Source organism: Molossus molossus, unplaced genomic scaffold (genome assembly GCF_014108415.1).
Source record: "Molossus molossus isolate mMolMol1 unplaced genomic scaffold, mMolMol1.p scaffold_m16_p_17, whole genome shotgun sequence".
Classification (NCBI taxonomy): domain Eukaryota; kingdom Metazoa; phylum Chordata; class Mammalia; order Chiroptera; family Molossidae; genus Molossus; species Molossus molossus.
The window spans coordinates 52554623-52574277 of record NW_023425352.1 but is presented as its reverse complement, the minus strand read 5'-3'; the positions used below and the strand labels follow the sequence as shown (position 1 = coordinate 52574277).

Here is a 19655-nt window from a genome sequence, read left to right as displayed (position 1 = left end):
CCCATCCTCACTTAAATCAACAAGCTGGCTTTGTTCTCTCTGCATTTGGCCCTTGGCATGATGCCGTGGGAGACCCACAGGAAGCCGATGACAAGCTCCGAGACTCAGGCATTTTGATTACTAGGGTTGTAACATAACCCACTCACACATCAGTGACTCTTACAGGTGTGACTATGATTTGGTGGTAAATTATGCAGCCCAAGGAGTCAGTGCTATCAGAGCTGAGGGGAGAGGGATATGTGGGGATGAAGCCAGGAAAACATTCTAACAAAGGTGGTCAGTGAGCTGATAACCAACGAGGCAGGGTCCTTGGATAGGTGAGCAGGCACAAGGGGTGATGACCAGGGTCAGAGGGCTGGTATGACCAGGGCGTTCATTCGTTCGTTCGTTCGTTCGTTCGTTTGTTCCATGACATCTCCTGACCCTCTACGTTGTGCCACGCCCACGCAGACCCCAATCCTGCCGAGACACTTGAAGTCCATCAGAGAAGCAGAGGCTGAACAGGCTGTTTAGGAGCTCTGAGAATGAAGATGGGGTGTCCAGGGGCAGAGGGCAGCGGGGAGGGTCTGCTTTATCCGCAAGGCCAGGGGAAGCCCCCCTGGGCTGAGAAGATGTGAGCTTAGCAAAGATGTTTGGGGAGACAGCCTTCCGTCTCAAAAGCTGGAGCTTCTACTGTCCATGGACCACCAAGAAAGAGAAGGCTGTGGCAGGGGGCATTGAGATGCCCCCCCTACCCTCAAAGTAGCTTCAGACACCTGCCATAGGAGGCCAAGCAGTATCTTGCTTGTTACGTCCCTCAGTCCGTATCGGGGCCCAAGAAGAAGCAGCCACCCCCACACACCTGGAGGCTGAAGCCGAGTGTGACAGGACAGACCGAGTCTCCGAACTGGAGGTCAGGCTCCCTGGCCTGTGGTGGTCCCGGGCACGGTCTGCAGCTGGTCAAGGAAAGCCTGACTTCCCTTGTGCCCAAGTCTGCGGGCCTGTGCAGACGTGCAGGTGGGGCCCTGAACATCCACGTCCAGGTGGGTGCCCCAGTTTGCTGTCCCAGCTGGATGTCCTCTAAGCCACCGAGTCCTTGCAAAAGGGACACTTCCTTTCCGTAAGAGCTGCTCCCCAAGCTGCGTGTCCAGGGCTTCAGCTGCCCCAAAGAGCTGCCTTTTTCTAATTTACCAGCCCACAGCGAGTGTCTTACCCCAGTTCGTACAAAAACACAGATGGCTACCAGGCACGGGATGCCGTCACTGCTAGCCTGGCCCACAGCTGCGCGGGCAGAAGCATGTGTTCTGTTCCTGAGGACACCCAGTCACAACTGACTGAACCAGAGGAGGACACGTGGCCCAAGGTCAGCCAATCTACAGGGTGGCGGGTCATCTAGGGCCTGTGACATGGCACAAAGTCATGAGCACAGCTCATCGGGTACCTCTCGAAACCTAGCTTGAGAGACCTACAGCCTGAGACGGGAGGGGCAGCTGGGGCAGAGAGCTCTCAGGGAAGAACCAGGTCTGAGAGGGCCTGAGGAACAGAGGGCCTGTCGCCATCTCGGGCTGTGCTGGTTGGCAAGAGAAGGAGACTGACCTACTGGCCTTGGGGTATAAGGCTGAGCCATGATGTTTCGGTGAGCCTGGCTGAGTCCAAATCTGCCCTCCAGCCCAGGTTGGGTTTTCCAAAGGCGTCTGTCACCCCACAGACATCCTTCTGCATTGCTCCCTTCACTGGCCCTAACCAGTCTTTGTTCTTTGCCACTCAGAGCCCCTGGGGATGGAGTGAGGTGGGGTGTTGTGTGCAGAGGGAGGCAGGTTTTCCCTGGGCCGGGACCCCCATCACTGCCATGCACGGGACCGGGGAGTAGGGAATGCGGGGGGAGCCTGCCCCACAGGGCCGGGGAGGGTCTTACCGGAGGAGAATGCTCATAGATGTTGGTGCTGTAGGGCAGGTTGATGAAGATGGGGTCCATGTCCTGGACATCTGTGATGATGATGGCCAAGTTGGCCAGGGTGGACAGAGGCCTGGTCTTGTCTTGATCCTTAGAGGACAAAAGTACACAGCCTTAGGTTAAGTGATGTTGTGGACACGTGCACACATACATGACACACACGTGCACACACAATATTCATGTGCACACACATGTGTGCGTGTACGCATGTGCTCCTGCACCTCTGCAGGGAAGGGGACATGTATGTGGAAGTTCAAGAACTCAAGAACCCACAGCAATGTCTGACCTGTGCAGAAAAGCAAAACACTCCAAGGCCCATTGACAGGTGGTTTATCCAATGTCACAGACAGGGTGGGAGTAGAACCCGGTCTGCCCTCAGCCAGTCTAGGGCTGAGCACCCTGGATGTCTGGTGGGTGAGGTGACTGGCCTAGGGGCCAGGGGGCCGCTGCCCCTCTCCATGCCCACTTCCTGTCCCCTTTCATCCCTGGGCATCCAGGGAATGACTAGGAGAGTTTCCTTAGAAGAAAGGCCCTTGGACCCCAGAGCGGGTTACTCTGGGACCTGCGTCCCTGCTCTGCATTCTGGGTTTAATGACGAAGTAACGTTTCCAGTCGAACCAGTAGGGGGAGCTCCAGGGCCTGTGACATTTGGGGGACAACAGGAAGAAATCCTGAGAGGTCACGGGCCATCCCCCTGTAGCCAAACAGTGCTTATACCCTCCTAGTTAGTTGGAAATTTAGTCCAATGAAAGCTCACAAAGAAATGAAACCGAAAACCCATATATTATTACCCTAAAATACGCAGCCCACTTAAATAGCCCACTACCATTCGATAACAATAGTTAACAACAAAAGCAGCTGAATGCAGATTATACACCAGGTACTGCTCATTTGCTTTTGTAGGATTATGTGTATTAGTCAGATGAGTTTACAGAGACTCAGAGAGGTTACGTAACTTGTCCAGAGTCACATGGCTGGTAAGTGTATAGCCAGGACTCAAACTCAGGTCCTTTTGACAAAAATCTGCCCTGAACTCTTGATTCGGGGCCCTAACATAAGCTCAGTCTCGGACTTGCTGGGTCACCTCGAAAACGTTCTTCACCCTCTGGGAGTCTCAGTTTCCTTGTGTGAGATGAAGGGACCCAGGACATGGCCTCCATGGACCCCTGAGCTTGTAAATTCTCTGGTCTGGCATTTGAGGAGCAACGGTCCTTGGCTTAGACTTGCCTTGGTTTGTCTGGGGTGACCTGACCACACAAGGCAGTCCCCACATTACGAACCTAGTGTCCGCTCCTGCCCTCCATGGATCGAGCTGCAGAACCTTCGAGAAGGAAGGGCAGCCAAGGAGAGAGCAGAGGGCCTTCGGGATGAAGCGTGGAGGACCGTCTGGAGGCAGGAGGAGCTGGGCCGAGGGACCAGAGGGAGGCAGCCTCCAGGCTCCAAGACCCTGGTGTCCATAGCCTAAGCTTGGGGACTGCCCCTGGGGACAGCAGACAGGGCCAGAGGGAAAGGCCTGGCAGAAAGTCCCTTGGCCTTTTGGGCAGGGGCAGCCAGTGGCTCTGCTTTGCCCTTACCAGGCAGCTGGCTTGTCCAGCCTGGCACCTGCCCTCCCGGCCCCACACCGCGGCTTCAGGCCTGCTCCTGCGACGCCCACGTCCAGCCCACACTGAACTCCGAGGCTGGAGAGAGGGAATGGCAGTGGGCAGGCACCTGACCAGGCTTCCTGTTCCACTGGGCCGTTGGCTCTCAGCAGCTTGTTCTCAGGGGAGTCCTCACATCTGCCCACCCTGGTGCCCCCCAGTGGTGGCGGGAGCCCACACTGCTCCCTGCAATGCCACACAGGAGAATCTCCGTGGCAGAAATGCTCAGTAGCCAAGGTCTCAGCACCAGCCTGACGGACTTGTGAATCGGGGGAGGAGGGCATCGAGACGGAAGGGCGTCCTGCGCCCTCCTGTTCCCCCACTTCAAGACCTGGTTGCTAGGAGAGTAACAGCAATTGAATTGTTTTCACCATCCCAGCTTGAGCCCGGGCCTCCTGACAGGCCCCCCCACCCAGATTCATGCCTGTGCCCAGCTCTGGTCTCTTCCCTACCTGCCCAAAGCCATTTCGTGGTGGATGAAAATGATCCCAAAGGACAGGTCCACAGTGAGAAAGAGAGCAAGCATCGCTGTGTTTCCGGGCCCAGGTGCGGACAAATGGAGAGTGGTAGGAGGGCACAACCCATGGGTGGGTGCGAGGGAGTGCGGGAGGTACCGCGTGTGCGAGCGGCTGCTGGCCCGCGAGTGGCCCTGATCCCAGAAGGCAGCTTTGCAAGTATCAGCACACACCCCCTCCCAACCGCGAACAGCCAGGGGAGGACGGGCGAACAAGGCGTTGTCTGCAGTGGCCTCTCCAGGGGCCAGTGCATCGTGACCAAGCCCGGAGCAACCCCAACTTTCAAAACCGGGCCCTTGGCCCGTCCAGTGTGTCTTTCCCCGGGATCTGGGCTCTGTGACCTGCCCAGTGCAGCACGGTCAGGGGTGGATGCTGTGTGTCAGCACACGGGCCCTGGAGGGTCCAGAGGGACTCCAGTCACGTGTCCCCTCTTGGCCTGGCTCGGTACACGGAGCCACTCTCCTTGCTCCCAGCTGAAGGCTCCAGCTGGGCCGGAGGCAGTGGGGTGGGAAAGAGGGGAGTAAGGGGCAGGGTCAGATGGAGGGCAGGGTCTGCCTGTCCCCAAGGTCCTGGCAAAGAGCTGGTGACAAAGGAAAATGGCTGTGATCTTCTGGAGGCTCAGGAACTCTTGGTCATGGGCACTGGACTGGGCATCAGACAACCTGGTTTGGGGTTCTCGCTCTCCCACTACTCATAGGCTGTGACCTTCAACAGTGTGAGCCATAAAATGGGATAATTACTTCTCCTCCACCTCGCTCTCCTACCTCCTCCTGGAATCCCCAGGGCCCAGCAGGTGCTTGGCACAGACGAGTGCTCCCTCCGGGTAAGTGTCACTTGCTCTAGAGCAGCGGGCAGGACCCCTCTGCCTCCAGTGTGTTGGGTGGTGTCAAGACAGCTGGGGTCACACCTCTGTCCTGTATCCCAGAGAGTGAGAGGTGGCCCTGCATTAGGAACGACCTGTAGGGTTACCAGTGCAGGCTCTGGAGCCCAGCTGCCGCGTGATGCTGGGCAAGTAACTGAATGGCTTCTGTACCGCAGTTTCCTCGTCTGTAAACTGGGCATCTTTATAAGACACATGACGCAGGGCTCTTGTGAGGTTTAATGAAGACAATCCACTTGAGTGCTCGGCACAGTCCCAGGGACAGCACGCGCCCTCAGTGACATCACTGGTCATCACCACCATTATTATTGCTGTCACCAGCATCCTCACTTTCCAGCCGTGAGTAGCAGGGCACCAGGTTGATGTCTGTCACTCCCTTCAAGGGTGGGCGGAGGCCACCTCAGGCTGCCCAGGGCCCCAGCGTGGCGACTCACCGTGGCGTTGACGGTGAGCTGGTAGGCCTGCGTGATCTCGTAGTCCAGCTCCTGGATCACTGTGACAATGCCACGGGCACTGTCGATGGCGAAGAACGGGGAGGGGGGCTGGAAGGAGTACAGGACGCTGCCTCCTGCACCCAGGTCAGGGTCTGTGGCGTTCACGATGAAGATGGGCGTCCCCACCGGTGTGTCCTGGGGGGAAGCAAAGCAAATAAAAGGGTGAGTGGAGCCCGGAGCAGCTGCCTTCATCAGTGACTATTCCCCTAAAGCCCGTTAGCCACGTCCCTCCAGCCAACCAGACCTGCGGCCTTGTCATTTTTATTCTAAGAGGGTTCGGAGGAATTTAAAATGCAGTATCTATTTTTTTTTCTCTTTTTTTGATGGCCTCCTGGTGGCCGTAACAGTGCCAGTTGCAGAGATGATCTGCTCATCCTGGAGCTCTGGATCAGAGCCTTCGGTCCCAAACCCGTTTCCTGGCAGTTTCGCTTCCTCTGTTGAGTGCACCCCGGCTGCCCAAGCCTCAGGTCGGGAGTCTGCGTGTCGGGAGGTTTCAAGGGCAGGGAGCTGGGAGGGGTGTGCTATGGGCATGTGGCAGGGGCCCCAGAGGCTTTGCCTGGCACACAGAGGTTACCTGGCTTGCCCTGGGGTGGCGCACACACATGCCATCCCTGGGCCATGGAAGCCCCCATCAGAGGGGCCCACAAGGCCTCCTCAAATGTCACCATGTTCTGGGAGCCTTCCTTGATTCTCTCTGCCATACAGTGTGCACAGACCCCTGCCCCTTTCTGACCTGGGGTCTCTGGTTAAATGCAACTTCCTCATGGAGGCCTTCCAGACCCCTAAGGAAGGGCAGCCCCCACTAGGCCCCGACCCGTGCCACTGTTCATATTCAGGGTCCCACAGCACCCTGGAATTCTTCATCCCCCACTTCCGCTGTCAGTCCATGGTCAGTGCTGTCTTCCCTCATAGCCCTGTGCTCCAGGGGAGCCGGGGCTGTCTGCCCGGCGCAGCACAGTGCCGGACACGTGTCGATGCTCAGTGGATATCCCGATAGAAGACATGGAGGAATCTCTAGGATAGCACTTAGCACGTTAGATTCCGAATGTCCACTGGCGTCCCCGCCCACCTGCCGGCCTTCATTGCTGCAGTGCCCGCCACGGTGCCTGGGCAGTAGGCCGTGCCTACCAACACTTGGGTGAGTTCATTTATTCATAATTTAGTGAGCTCTGGACACATCTGAGGACAGGCAATCAAGGAGGCCCTTCGCGAAGACCAAGAGGTAAAGCTCTCTGCTCCCGGTGACTGACGGCCACGTGCCAGGTCCTGGCTGGGGGCTCCATCTGTCAGCTCTGTGACAAGCAGTGTTCGAGGTAGCGGCTAGGATCCCGCTTTTGAAAAGGAAGTTGGGGTTCAAAGAGGTTACGTAACTTGCCCAGGTCACAAGAGCTAGGCAGTGGGAGGCCTTGAATCCAGGGCTGGCCCATGTTCTCAAGCCCGACACGAACCGTCTCTGAAACACTGACAGCAGTCTCCCCCCCGCCCCGACTCCTCTGGTGGTCTGCGGTCAGCAGCAGCAGGGGTGGCGCCTTCCGGGCAGGACCCTGAGGGCACACACAATGGGTCTGGTCTCTGAGCTCTTTACCCTGGGACAACAGCTGGGCCTCTGCCGACACCCGCAGGACCCCAGAAGGGCGTCCACGTGGCTGCCCCTCTCCGTGCTGCTGGCCATGACCTGGGCCCTGCGTCGCTGCCTGGAGCAGCTTCTCTCTTTGGGGACCAGGCTTGGGCATTCGAACCCAGGACTATCTGCTTGAGGCCAGGGAGTCTTTGATAATGTCCCTAGTCAGGATGGAAAGGACCCCCAGGAAAAAAGCCATGGCACCTCCACTCCTTCTAACTGAGTGGCCAATTCTCTCCATCACCAGGCAAGTGTCAGGCTTAGAATCTGCCCTCCACCCAGCACTGAGCACAGGCGGCAGACAGGGAGGCCCCTCTCCTCCACGACACCCGTGGCTCCCCAGTGCCCCTGTGCAGAGAACGCAGGTCCTCAGAGTCTGGCCCGTCTCCTCCCTCACACCTGATTTCCTGGCAGGTATGGCTTCTCGGCCTTTGGTTACGATCATGTGTAGTATCTCTTCTTATCGGTTTAATATTTCCTGGTACTTGTACTGCTCAAACCCAGCAGGGTCCCTCACACTCTGGGATTCTGAACCTGGGTCTGCCCTCCGCAGCTCCGTGGCTTGGAGAAAAGATGCTCTTTCCCTCCAAGTGTGCGAGGAGGCGGGGACAAGGGCTGGGCTCTCGGGGATGGACAGACCTTGGCTGGAACCCCAGCCTTGCTGTGTGTTGTTGGGCCAGTTACCTAGTCTCTCAGACCCTGGATCCCCTCTCTGTACCCTGAAGTTAATAACAGGTCACAGGGTGAGTATGAAGAGTACAGGAACTCACTCCTGAGAGGAAACTTCCCAGCATATAATAAGCTTCAAAGATGGCAATTGTGATTTTACTGCCCGAACAGTGTAAGGACTGCAGATGAGAGCACTTCGGGATGGGCAGGAAGGTGTCAAGAAGCACCAGGGATGCTGTGCTGGGCATTCCTTGTCCACACCCCCAGACCCACTGAGTGCCTGCCCCCCACTGGCCCACCCTCGGGGGACCTCACTGCAGTCCCAGGCTCCCTGGCTTCTGCCAACGGAGGTGCTGGTAAGAGCACAGCGTGTGGGGAGCTGGCAGGAAGAGAGATAGTTTGGGTGTTGCTTCCCCACTCCCCCCAGCTGCAGCCCAGCAGCCCCTCCTCCCCGGCCCCTCCCTTCCCCTCCAGCCCCAGGGTTAGTAAGAGCTTCCACCTCTGCTGGTCTCTGGAACCTCAGCCTCTCTCAGTGCCCACTAGCCACACGCAGCCCTCCTGAGGCCCCAGCTGCTGTCTTCACTGGGACTCCCTGGTGAACGGAGTCCAGGGGCCCTGATGGACCCAGGCACTCTGCGAACACATCCCCGGGCCGCCACGCGCAAAGCCCAAGACCGAGCGCCCCGGCGCCGGGCTCAGGGCGGCCAGCCTCTGCCCTGACCCGCCACAGCGGTGGCACTGGTCTTGAGAAGACCTTTATGTTCTCAGCTAACCTACAGTGCTCCCCCGCTCCCCAGGCCCACACGCACATGACCCAGGAGCGCCAGGTCAGCCCCACGCTCCAGCACGGACACTCCACTGGGGCCTGTGGTTCTGGCCGAGGGGATGGACAGGCCCCGACTTCACGGCAGCCGGCCTTCGGTGAGGTGGCTGGACGGCACGTCAGACACACCACACGGAGCGGTGCCCAGAGGAGAGCGACGGCCCCAGGCTCCGGGCGCAGGTCAGCTCGCCAGCCCGCTCCCTCGAGGAGGAGAGGACATTTCACTCATCTGAGGGTCTCTGAGCATCTGCCCAGAAGATTTAAGAGCAAGATCCAAGAAGACAGAGGAAAAGGGAAAAGAGGAGAGATGGTCCCGTCTCTGACCTTCTTGGCTTTTATGTTTCATGCCCTGCAGTGGAAACCCATTTAATTTCTGCATAACAGAAAAGGTTTTAAACAGGTCTGGCAAAGAGCCATGCACATTCTTAGAAGGGACAAGCCATTGGAGAGAAGAGAATGCTGACTTCCTGCATTTCAGGTCCCGGGCACCACGCTCTGTTAGGGAAATGAGGTGTGAGGGGACAGTCATCAATCAGCGTGGGCACGGGGCTCCTCCGAGCAGCCGGCTGCTGTTCCGTGGAAATGTGCAGATGCGCGCACAGGTCCACGCAAGCAGATTTTCTGTGGCGCCAGGTGCGTCTGGTTTCCAGGTGGACCGCGGGCAGGAAACCTGGTGGCTCAGAGCGTGGACTCCAAGCTTGAGTCCCTGTCTTTCCACTTCTTGGCTGGAGACCTCAGACACACGCGGTTGAAGTTACTCTTTTGGCCTCAGTTTCCTCATGTAAAAGGAAGGTGTAAAAATGGAGCTGATAACAGTACCCACCTCCAAGGGTTGTGAGAAAGATTACATGAGACAAGGTGTGAAAAAAAAAAAAAAGCTTCTCGCTGAGCCAGGCACACAGCAATATTGAGCAATACTCAATAAATGGTCGTTGCAATTATTATTATGGTAATAAAATACCATCATAGGCAGCCCGAGATGAGCCCTATTTAAAGGGGGTTATTAGAAATAGTGTAAACAGTCGATCTCTTCATCATGAACTTAGGCAAACGGGCATTTTAAAATTCAGAACGAAAACATCTCTGTTGATTGGTCCGTGGTTGCTGCAGACAGGGTCGGGACGGGAGAACCCCTGGAGATCCCCCAACGTGGGTGTTGCGAGCCTGTGAGAGGAGGGTGGAGGGTGGGGTCTGATGCAGGGGAGGAAGAGGTGCCTGGCAGCCAAGGACGTTCCTGAGCACAGAGGCCAGGCCTGACCACGCACCGCTCAGGGCAGGCTGGGATGTGAGAGCTGGAAGGAACTGGGGGGTGATCCAGTCCAGAATCCCCATTTCACAGATGGAAACAGTGAGGGATGTGCCTTGCTCTAGGCCTCACAGGTGGTTGCAGCAGAGCTGTGACTGGAAATCAAGTGCTTTGACTCACATCTAGTGTTTCTGTCACCCCACCCAGAGATGCCAAACCCTAGATAGCCTCCCACTCACCCTCCTTCCGTGTAAAGTTGTTCTTTTTTCCCAATCCTCACCTGAGGATATTTTTCCATTTATTTTCAGACAGAGTGGGAGGGAGAGGGAGAGGGAGGGAGGGAGAGAGAGAGAGAGATGCTCACTGAGGGAGACACACTGGTTGGTTGCCTCCTGCACAACCCTGACCAGGGCCGGGGACTGAACCGAAACCGAGGTACCCGTCCTTGACCGGAATCAAACCCGCAATTCTTTGGTCTGCGGGCTGACGCTCTAACCACTGAGCAAAACCAGCCAGGGCAGTAAAGATGTTTTTTTTGTTTTTTTTATCCTCACCCGAGGACATTTTTCCTTTTTTTGTTCAGGTACAGTGGGAGGAAGAGAGAGGAACAGAGAGAGAGAGAGAGAAACATCGACATGAAAGGAACACATTGAGTGGCTGCCACCCGCACAACCGACCAGGGCCGGGGACAAACTGCAACCAAGGTACGCGCCCTTAGCGGGAACTGAACCCCGGTCTCTCAGGACCGCAGGCCGACGCTCTAACCGCTGAGCCAAACCGGCCAGGGCTAAAGATGTTCTTTAAATGCACCGCTCTCTCTGCCCAAGGGGACGGATCTAGATAGCCATGTTTGTACCACGTGACTTCAGACCCAGGCCACATCCGGTGGTCTAGTGGTGACCACCTGACTCTGACAGCCCAATCAGATGGGGCATTGGAAGTTCAATCAATTTTCTGTGGGAACCTGGGAAAGAAGATTCTTGCCCTCTAGTCAGGGCTGGTGTGGGTACTAGTCCAGGCCAAAGCCACAGGCAGGCAGAGGAAGCCCATCTTGGGAGGAATGGAGCCTGGTGAGGGAGAAAGACCGAGACCTGGGGCTCTGGGAAGCCCCCTGCTCTGGTCTTCATAGCCCTGCTGTGGTTCTGAGACCCGATCTTCTGTCCTTCCTGTGTGGGTACGCCCTTTGCCCACACTGGCTTCGTGGGTCCCAGCTCCTTACTCACTGCTGGCCCCCCCAGGACGCACCCAGCCCCAGGCAGGGCCTTCTCATTCCTGCAGCCCTGCCCCAGGCTCTCCCTTATTCTCCCCTGCTGGGATTTTGCCCCTTTAATGCCCATGGCTGGGCCACAGAAAGCAAATCTCCTGGCCACGAAGCCTAGACTGCTGAGGGCAGAGGAGGTAATCATGAGGAGAAAAATGAATGGCCTGGATGAATGAACGCTGGCTCCTTCTTCTTTCTCAGTGTCTCTTTAACATGCAAATCCACTCAGGTCACTGCGATGATTGGCATGCATGTGGGGGTGGCAGGGGTGGGCAGGGGACCGCTTGCTCATGGGCTTGACACTATCAGCCACGCAGATCCGGAGGAGAAATGATCCAGAGCCAGGCTCCGCGCACCTGGAGACACGGGGACCAGGAGAAGGTGCTCCCACGGTGTCTGGGCTTGGATTCAGGGTCCACAGAGCCATCGCAGGGTGGGCCCGGGCCCTGGAGGCAGGGCCAAAGGCACGTCTCAGCTGGGGACAGGCCTGCCGCATCCTGGGGCACCTTCTCTCTGCGCGTTCATTGTGGAAACCGGCTCTAGGTCTACCTTCATGTGGGAAGGAGCAGCTGGTCTTTGGAGGAAAGGCCCCACGGGGCGTGACTACTCCTGCCTCGGAGGCAGGTCTCCTGGGCCACCGTCCCCGCACGTGCCCTGCCAGTCCCGCCCACCCCCTCATGGCTTCTGGCTGCTTCCGTGGAAATCTCTCAAAATGCACCGCTCGTACCTCCTGGGCGCTGGGAGTGTGCTTAGCACGATCCCCTGCAAAACCCTCGCACCTGCCCGGCTGTCCCTCTCAGCAAGGGGGTGGCAGACAGTGCAGGTCCCTGCCTCCTCCAGTTCCCATTAAAGCCTCACGTCACTGCTGATGGACCTGCTGTAAATGGGCCACCCTGTGCAATTCACAGACAAATAAATCTTTTTGCTACTCCTGGGGTGACAAGGGAATAGACTCTGGGAAAGTTCTGCCGTGTGAGGGATCTTGTTCGTTAATAATAATGATAAATAGCTCACTTCTTACATGCAGTGTGAGTTACATTACACTCCAGGCTTCTGCAGAGGTGGCTCGGGGTGCCGACTGGAACACATGGGTGTGCGGTGCACAGAGGGAGAGAGGGGCAGACAGGCAAAGAGAGGGGTGGGAACACAGAGATGGAGGGGTGCGCAGAAAGGGGAAGGGAGAGGGGGTGAGGGAGAAGGGAAGGCGACAGGGGACAAAGGAATATAGAATGGGTGGTGAGGCCAGAACCAGGGGGTCAACGGGGAAATGGGAATGAGAAGGAGAGTTCGTAAGGGAAAGAAGGAAAGTGACCAACTTAAAGGGAAAAGAGAAATTGCAGAGGCAAAGCAGTGAACAAGGGAAGAAGTATAAAAGGTGACGCGGGGAGAGAAAGGAAGGCAGGAGGGGCAAGTGCAGCAGGGCCCTCGCATCTTCGAGGTGGACCCCGTCAGACGTACTCTGTGCTCGACCAAACCCCAGCGACAGGCCCCACCGTTCCCACGGTAGGTGCCATCTCTAGAGGCAATATTAATATTTATGGAGCGCTGTTCGATGCTGCCACAGTCTTTAATATCTTATTATAAAGCCTGTTACAGAATGCATTAGTAATAGACTCCTGACAGATGGAGCTCTGGCAGGGTGCAGTCACCTCCGTGGATCCCAGCTCGGAACAGACTCTCCCGGACCGAATGCTTGCTGCTCAGAGGCTGCTGTGCTCTGAGTGGGTGGGGGAGGAGAAGGGATCAACCCTCCATCGCCAGCATTTTTATACATGGTATCTCATTACCTCTTATTCCCAGATGGGGGAAATAGGTCAGAGAAGTCAAGCATCTTGTCCAGAGTCACACAGCTTGTAAGTGGTGGAATCAGGATTCAAGTTCAGCTCACCTCTGGGGACCCCAGAGACGAGGGTGGAGAGTGGGCTCAGGGCCCCTGTTCAAGCAGGGCTGGTTCATTCACTCCCCTCTGTGGAAGGGCTGGGGGCTTGAGGCTGCCTGGATTCGAGGAGAAAGGTGTAATGGGGAGCTTTAGCTCCCAGAAAATTTCAGAAGGAAGAGGATATCTCAAAATGTGCACACTTTCACTGGGGTCAGGAAATACGCTCCCACTGTGACATGAGGAATTCGTGTCAGAGGTAAGGGCCTTTCTGACGAGGGAAGCGTGCGGCAGACGGGAGAGGCCTTTGGCTTCTGCTGGTGCCAAAGCAGCATCTCCGCTGCAGAGCCTGGAGGCGGGGCCTGCTGGTGCCCTGGGGAGGGTGTCACCTCCACACTGGTGCTCACAGGGAGAGGAATAGAGTCTGCGCATCTGTGGGCTGTATTTCTTCCTTAGCTAGGTGATAAGGCTGAGCGCAGGGTCCGAAGAGAGAAACTGCAGGAAAGAGAACCAGGAGAGGCAGGTGCCATGGGGCCTCGGCGGATGCCGCAGGTGGCCCCATTCTGGTTAGGAAGAGGGCACAGCCACGTGTGCACAAACCCACATGTATGCGCAGGTGCTGCAGCACCTCTCTGCGGAGGAGCCAGGGAGAGAGATCACAACACCCCTTCTTCCGACCAGAGTCTGCTCTCTTGGACATGTGAGCTGTACCCTAACTGGTGCTGGGTCCGCTCTGAGAGCCGAGGCAGGCTGTCAGGTGGGGCGCCAGCGCTGTGGGCTGAAGGAGGGTCCTGAGGCCCACACACCCTGACATGGCTCCAGCACCTTCTGTGGGTTGGGTTGGCCCCCCAGCTGTTCTACGTCTCCTTGGAGCCTGCTCAGCTCTCTCAGCCCCGAGTCCCTCCTCTCCCAGCCGCCAGCCGCGTAGTGCCCATACTGAATGCTGCGAAGACAGGCATCCAAGCGCCTACCTAATGCCCCTCATGACTTCCTGAAGGCTGCCAGTGCCCTCACCTGCTCCAGAGAGCTCAGACTTGCCCTCCCTCTTGCCTCCCACTCTCATCAGTCACCAGGGCCTGGCAATTCTTCCTTCCACATTCCCCAAGTCATTCCCTTTCCCTTTGTCATTTACCTTGGCCACCTCTGGAGTCCTACCACTGTCAGTCGCACACAGAAGGTATTCAATGAATGTTTTAACAGAATCAGGACTTCCTGAAACATGGCAGATTGAACACATTCATTTACTTCTGTTTTTGTCCCAGCCTCTCACCAAATGCAACATGGGAATTAAAAATGCATAAATCCACAAGGGCAAAAAGAACAGAAGAAAAGGCGACAGCAGATGAGAAATGTCAACAGAATCCTGGAAACAAAACAGATGGAACTGAAAACTGCCTTAGGAGAGAGGGGGAAGCCAATAGGCTGGTGTCTCAAACCTCCGGAAAAGCCAGGGACCTGGAGACACCAGGTGACGTTGAACACTGAAGACGGGCTGTAAAAATATTTAAGAACCGTGATTCAACTCCCAGATGCCTTCCCCAACTCGCACAGGAGACAGAAAGTTTACTTTCTGGAGGGGCTGAGACTGAAAGCTAGACAAGGTGCAGAAAACAGGTTATGCTAAAATCTGCATCTCCCTTTTACTCCTATCCCTGATCAGTCTTCTTTAGCCAGTCAGCCTCCTGAAGACTGACAGCCAGGCAGGAGACAGGAAAACTGGCCCAGGAGCAATCACACGTTAATGTGTTGGAATTCCCACAAAGAAACAGCCAGCTCCTAACTTAATCATCCCACAGTGAAGCCCACTGGTTAACAAGCAGCCCCCTGCTTCCCTGCCCTAACACACACAGCAAGCTCCCAGCAGCCAAACATGGACTCATTCTCAAATATGAACAACTAAGGGTCACGAAACATCTGAGAAGAGCCTCTGATGTGAAAGACGTGTAAGGGAGAGGGGTAGAGAGTTATACAACAGTTAGTATCTTTAACATCCTCAGAGAGAGAAGATATAGCATCTTTGAAATAAGAACATTCCAAAAGAAGCCCAGCCAGTGTGGCTCAGTGGTTGAGCATCGACCCATGCATCAGGAGGTCACCAGTTCAATTCCTGGTCAGGGCACATGCCCAGGCTGTAGGCCAAATCCCCAGTGGGGAGCATGCAGGAGGCAGCCAATCAATGTTCTCTCTCATCGATGTTTCCATTTCTCCCTCTCCCTTCCTCTCTCTCTAAAATCAATATTAATAATAAAAAAGAACATTCCAAGAGGAAAAAAGCTATTAGAAATGAAAAACTCAACAGCCACGAGTTGGAAGATGAAGTTAAAGAAATTTCTCCAGAAGTAGGACAAAACTCAGAGAGATGGAAAACGGAGCAGGGGAGGGGGTAAGAAAATTAGAGATGCAGTTCAGAAAATCCAGCTCCCAACTAATAGAGATTCCAGAGAGAGGAAACAGAGCAAACGAAGAAGAGGAAATTAGCCAAGAAGTAAGGTAAGAAAATCTCCTAGATCTGAAGGACATGTTTCCAGATCAAAAGAGACCACTATGTGTTCAGAAGAGGGACCCACAAAACAAAACTATCAAGTTTCAAAATCACTAAGTACTTTTTTTTTTTTTTTAATCCCAGAGACTTTCAGAGAGAAAATAAGACTACTTTAGAAGGATCAAGAATCAAAAGGGCATCAAAGTTCTTGACAGTTACATTATAGGTTAGAACACAACAGAGAAATTCACATTATGATGAAAACTATTTTCATTCTAGTATTCTATACCCAGCCAAACTATCAACAAATATGAGTGTAGAATAAACACATTTTTAGAACAAAGTAAAAAAAAATTTCCATTAATTATTTTTCAGGAAATTACTGAAAGTTAATTTTACCAAAATGAGGGTGTAAACTAACAAAGGAAAATATGGGACTCATGTAACAGAGGATCTAATAGAGGAGACAAAGAAACTCTTAAGGTGATTTCCCCCTTCTCCCCCATTCCCACACACATCGGGCCTCTTTAGCCATTCAGCCTCCAGAACAGCAAGCAAGCCAGAGCACAGCCTGTTTGAATTGGAGAAGGATGGATGCTCCAGGGTGAATGTTGCCAAGAAAAATACAAACTGAATTTTAAAATCAATATACTTTTGCCCAGCCCGTGCACACACCAGGAAGTCACCTGTTTGATTTCCGGTCAGGGCACATGCCTGGGTTGTGGGCTTGACCTCCAGTGGGGGGTGTGCAGGAGGCAGTTGACTGATGTTTCTCACATCAATGTTTCTATCTCTCTCTCCCTTCCTATCCCTCTAAAAAAATCAATAAAAACATATTTAAAAAAAATCAATATATTTTTTAATATACTGAGAGGAGGTATTTAATTATGTGAGAATATTTGGAGATGAATAAGTGATAGGTTCCTAGAACACTAAGCAAACAAACAAAAGAGAATGATTAATTCTAGAGAAAACAAAAAAGGAAATATAATTATAGTACACTATGTGGCTCAGCTGTGAATATTTATGTAATCATAAAGATGCATACACTAAATGCTGTTTGAGCTAAAAGGAGGGAGGTGATTGCGTTGGGAGAATGGGTGAAACACATTAAGAGTGGTGTGTGTATGTGTATGTAGCAAAGAAAAGGTAGAAGGTGGTGTTAAAGTGCAATTCTCATCCTTATAGCTGCAAGTCAATAGGCAATGCCCCAAACTGAAAAATTATAAGCGTGTGACCTGGAAACAAAAAGGTAACTCAGAAACTGAACAAGGCTGTCTCAGGGTGGGCATGCGGCGTGGGAAAGGCCGAGGCAGGACACTGCTGCTTTGATCACCAGCCTAGCATTACTATTTGACTTCTAAGCTCATGCATATACGACTTGGATCAAAAGTAATACAAAAACTGAAAAAGAAAAAGTATCACCATGGCCTCTCTCTTTCAGCCCTGACCCTATAATCGATCCTGGAAAGTCACTGCCCTAAACACTGATCTCCAATCTTGTTTTCTTCCTCAAACACTATCACCAGCTCCTGGTTTACCTCCAAGGCAACATCTCCTGGACTTTGAACATCACCATAGTCTGACCAAAGCTTTCCTCTCCAAACTCATCTTTCGTTTTTGCCCCCGAGACTCTCTGCTTCCGTTGGACTGATCTACACAGCTGCCCCAGAGTGTGGGCCCACATCCACATTTGCTCATGTGCTCCTGTCTCCACTGACTTTCTTCTGTTTCCCCTGGAGAGCAGGTGGCATCACCCAGGATGAGGGACGGACACTCCCGCTCCCCAGAAGAGTCTGTTGGCTCCTCAGGGTTTGTAGGCACGCATGTCCAGGCTCGGGTTGGGACATTCCCTCCCTGCCCCCCACACACGGGCTCTGGCCTTTACACAGATGATGCTAGAGTGCAGGGCTGGGAGGAGCCTCACCGGGACTTCCTCCCTTCTTCTCAGAAGCTTGATTTTCAAAGCCAAGTGTGACACCCAAGTATGAAACAGCCTGGGCTCCTTCTTATTTGGGGATTAAGGAGATCCCAGGCAATTTTTCTCAACTCCCCTTTGCAGCACCCACACCTCTGCCCAGTGACCTCCCTGCAGAACATGTGACAGTAGAGTTCCAAGGTCCCCCTCCCAGTGCCACGTTCCATGAGCAGCCACCTCCCAGGGCCGCCCAGCACCTGCGCTCCTCCAGGCACCTGCACCGGCCTCTCACCGCTCACCTGCGGGAGCTGGAGGGAGCATGGGCAGCGCAGGGCGTTACGCATCACGGGTGGTGCACAGCTGGCAGACCAGTCCCGCAGCTGGCTGAAGGCCACGTGCAGACAGGGAGGCAGTGATGGCAGAGTAGCCCGGTGACCATGCTGGCCCAGTCTCCATGACACGATGCTTTCAGCATCAGGCAGCCCCACCCCTCCCTCAGGGCTGGGCTTCTGCTGTGGGAGGAGCGACCAGAGTGGAGGCATGAATCCAGACCTCAGCTGTTCAGCCTCGCCCTCCCGCCCTTCCCCTACCTGAGAGGTTAGTCTGATTGGCTCCAGGGAGCTCCCCCCCGCCCCATAGGGACTTGGAGACCAGGTTCTGGAAGGATCCATTCGGTGGTGATTACCCACCATGCACACTGGCCTGATAGGAAAAACCCAGAAACTGTCCTGAAAGGCTAGGTCACAATCTGAGTGACTTCCTTCTCTATTGCTCTGAAGCACCAATGCAAATGTCTGGTGCCTCCGTTTTCCCCTCCAGGAAACGTACAGCAATCCCTGCACTGCCTTCACATAGAGCTGCAGGGGAGATAAAAGGAGCTGATGTGGAAAAGCACTTTAAAAACTCAAGCACCAAAACAAAAATCACCACCTTCTGCAGAGGCAAACTATTCTAAGAGAAAAAACTCGGGAAAGGTATGGTGTGACCAGTAGAAGGGTTCGCTCTGCAAAGCTACCCCAGGGTCCGGAACCTGGTCATCTGGATTCCAGGACGCTGTCCCTGAGTCCCGGCCAGAAATGGTTCAGCCGACGCACGAGGTAGTCGTGAGACTTGATAGATTCTGGACAGTGGCAACCAAGAGGTGCATCGGGCCTCCTGGAATTTCTTACAGGCAAGAACAGGACTTCTGGATCCAGGCACTAACTCACGTCTACTGAGGGCCCCAAGGTCAGGCCCTGTTCTAAGCACTCTCCATGCGAGATCTCGTACACTCCTCATGGCAGCCTGAGAAGCAGGTGTCATTCCTCTCCCCATTTGCCAGGTGCCCACGGCCAGGTGAGATGCAGGATCTGCACCCAGACAGGCTGCTCCAGGGCCCGAGCTCTTAACCACCACGCCATCCTGCTGTCAGGGACGAGCACGCACAGGGTACCAGGCCCAGGAGGCAGGGGGATGGCCAACGTGACCTTGAGAAGTTGGGATCCTCTCATCCTCGCTAAGATCCTACTAATGATGTTTAAGGGGGGGCCACAGAATGACTTAGGCCATCCAGAGGTTCCAGGTTCAGAAGGTGACCGGTGTCAGGCGTCACCAGCAAGGTGCTGGATGGGGGGAGGCAGGTATGAGGAGCTGTCAGGTTCTAGCCGTCCCAAACTTGCTCATGGAGTATGACACTGTGCTGACCACAGGCACACTCCTTGTCTTCCCGACAGAAAACCGGTTACGGGCAATTACAAGTGGTTATTTATGGGGAGAAACACAGACACGGGAGGCTTTGAGGGAGCAAAGGCCTGAGAATTTGCAGCTGGAGTCTCAGCTCCCCCCGTTTGCTGTGTGACTGCAGGGAAGCTAGGCAGCCTCTCTCAGCCTCAGTTTCCTTATAGTGAGATGGGGACGATGGCGTTACTGGGAGCTGACAGGAGATAACACATGGTGAGATGGTGGGTGCTTAGGGTGTAACGGGTGCTCAGTACGTCTTAGGCTCTATCATGTTGTATTACCTCCCAGAGCGGGTGTAGGGTCTGTAACCTGTAAAGTACTTTGCAAGTGTCGCTGCTGGTGTGGAGGTCTGGAAGGGGAGGGCACGCCTCTGAAGGCTGAGGTCCTTCTTTGCTCCCAGCAGAGATAAAAGGCCTGGGGAAAAGACCGGAGTGGGTTGGGTGGGGGTGTTCCCCACGTGGCATGTGCCCCGTCTCTGTCCTGCTGGCGCCCACTCTGGGTACACAGCATCTCTAAAGCCGCCGTGAGCTCTCAGTGCACAGCTCCATGGCTCATAAGTGGGGCTCCACTTCCCAACC

The 19655-nt window shown here is 54.7% G+C and overlaps 1 protein-coding gene across 1 annotated transcript in view; it reads right to left on the bottom strand.

Annotated features, from left to right (window-relative positions):
• Positions 1-19655, bottom strand: part of LOC118632089 (cadherin-23) — a 335260-nt gene that overhangs the window by 158321 nt on the left and 157284 nt on the right. The window contains exons 7-8 of the mRNA XM_036264847.1: positions 5403-5597; positions 1895-2023 (exon numbers count right to left, since the gene is read on the bottom strand). Of these exons, the coding sequence (XP_036120740.1) occupies positions 1895-2023; positions 5403-5597 (324 nt within the window). The remainder of the gene's footprint in view (positions 1-1894; positions 2024-5402; positions 5598-19655) is intronic.